At 51.7% G+C, this 1,990-nt stretch overlaps 1 protein-coding gene across 1 annotated transcript; it reads right to left on the reverse strand.

Annotated features, from left to right (window-relative positions):
• Positions 1 to 463: 463 nt before the first annotated feature.
• LOC309684331 (olfactory receptor 14A16-like) lies at positions 464 to 1,399 on the reverse strand (the record flags this gene model as incomplete). The annotated part of the gene is made up of 1 exon (XM_082500264.1): positions 464 to 1,399. The coding sequence occupies one exon, from the start codon at positions 1,397 to 1,399 to the stop codon at positions 464 to 466; it is 936 nt and encodes a 311-aa protein (XP_082356390.1).
• Between the last annotated feature and the right edge of the window lie 591 nt (positions 1,400 to 1,990).

Raw genomic sequence — 1,990 nt, forward strand, 5'->3', positions numbered from 1 at the left:
CGATCTCCCCCTGGCAGAATTACCTTTTACCACTTCTTTGATCTTGGCAGTTCCAAGAGGTTTTCTGGGTTCGCTGACCCGCCCTACAGTTCATCACTCTCTTGACAGGAATCCCCTGCTTCTCAACAATGCTACATTGTCTGGTGGTAGTTCCTTAACTGAGTCATAGATAAATCATGTCTAGTTACTCTTTCTCTATTTTCATATTAGGAAAATTATTAAATAGGCTTGGGGCAGTACAGGGGACTTGAAAAGCAGCAGGTGTCCTTGGTTGCTTCGATTACAATGACATTTATATTACGTTTTCTTAGTTTATGTCAATTTTCCTGCAACAGAGAGAGCTGCCCTGTTATTACAGAGATGCTCCTCAGGAAGGCAGTTCTGATGCTGTGATGACACATTTACCGAAGGCCTCACTATTATCCAGCACAGTAGGGACAGCCTGTGAGGAGACATGGGCAGCTTACTGCTGCTGAAGGTGAACCCATTGAATCCCTTTCTTCAATGCTTCTTTGAGCTCCTGGTTCCTCATGCTGTAGATGAGGGGGTTCACTGCTGGGGGCACCACCGAGTACAGCACTGCCACCACCACGTCCAGGAATGGTGAGGAGATGGAGGGGGGCTTCATGTAGGCAAACATGCCAGTGCTGATAACGAGGGAGACAACCATTAGGTGAGGGAGGCACGTGGAAAAGGCTTTGTGCCGTCCCTGCTCCGAGGGGATTCGCAGCACAGCTCTGAAGATCTGCACATAGGACACCACAATGAAAACAAAACACTCAAAGAACAGACAGACACTGACCACAAGGACCCCGGCTTCCCTGATATAGGAGTCTGAGCAAGAGAGCCTGAGGATCTGGGGGACTTCACAGAAGAACTGGTGCAGGGCATTGCCCTGGCAGAGGGGCAGTGAAAATGTATTGGCCGTGTGCAGCACAGCGTTGAGAATCCCACTGCCCCAGACAGCTGCTGCCATGTGGACACAAGCTCTGCTGCCCAGGAGGGTCCCGTAGTGCAGGGGTTGGCAGATGGCAATGTAGCGGTCATAGGCCATGACGGTGAGAAGAGAAAACTCTGCTGATATGAAAAAGAAAAAGAAAAAGACCTGTGCAGCACACCCCTGGTAGGAGATGGTCCTGCTGTCCCAGAGGGAATTGGCCATGGCTTTGGGGACGGTGGTGGAGATGCAGCCCAGGTCAAGAACAGAGAGGTTGATGAGGAAGAAGTACATGGGGATGTGGAGGTGGTGGTCGCAGGCGATGGTGGTGATGATGAGGCCGTTTCCCAGGAGGGCAGCCAGGTAGATGCCCAGGAAGAGCCAGAAGGTCAAGAGCTGCAGCTCCCGTGTGTCTGCGAATGCCAGGAGGAGGAAGTGGGTGATGGAGCTGCTGTTGGACATTTCCTGCCTCTGGGTATCTCTTATTCTTAACTGTGACTATCTGTTAAGGAGGAAAAGACAGTACTGAGTCAGAGCACACTTCTCTCAGCAAAATGGATGGCATATGTCTTCGCAGCCCCACATTCAGACCCTCTTTTCAGGAGCACCTCTCTGCAGCTCCCTCACTTGAGCTCCGGCTTTTGCTGGCTGAGGCTGCCACTGGGAGCAGGGCAATGGGCTCCCGAGGAGTCCTCCTTGCTCTGCAGCAAGAGGGAACTAGGACAGCAGGGCTATCTCCAATTAAATGTAATCGTGTTATATCAAAGAGCTTTTAAGCGTTGTTGTCGGCAATTTGCCCAACTGCACAGCAGAGGAGAGGGGATTTTGTTTTCTCTGTTTTGTTCTGGTTGTACCTGCCGCATTTCGGAGCGGTTTGGGATGGCCGAAATCCCTGACATTTCTAATGCACTCCAGGTGAAGTCTTGTGGGTCCTGAGAGGCAAAGGGAGAGTCCCTTAGTGCAGAGAGAGGAGAGCAGCTCTGCCCATCAGTCCTCTTCTCCGCTGCCCTGTGCTGGCAGCTTGCAGCTGGAGGAGGATCCCTCTCAGGTCTT

Source organism: Vanellus vanellus (assembly GCF_965231255.1).
Source record: "Vanellus vanellus genome assembly, contig: HAP1_SCAFFOLD_53, whole genome shotgun sequence".
In the NCBI taxonomy this organism is placed as follows: Eukaryota; Metazoa; Chordata; class Aves; order Charadriiformes; family Charadriidae; genus Vanellus; species Vanellus vanellus.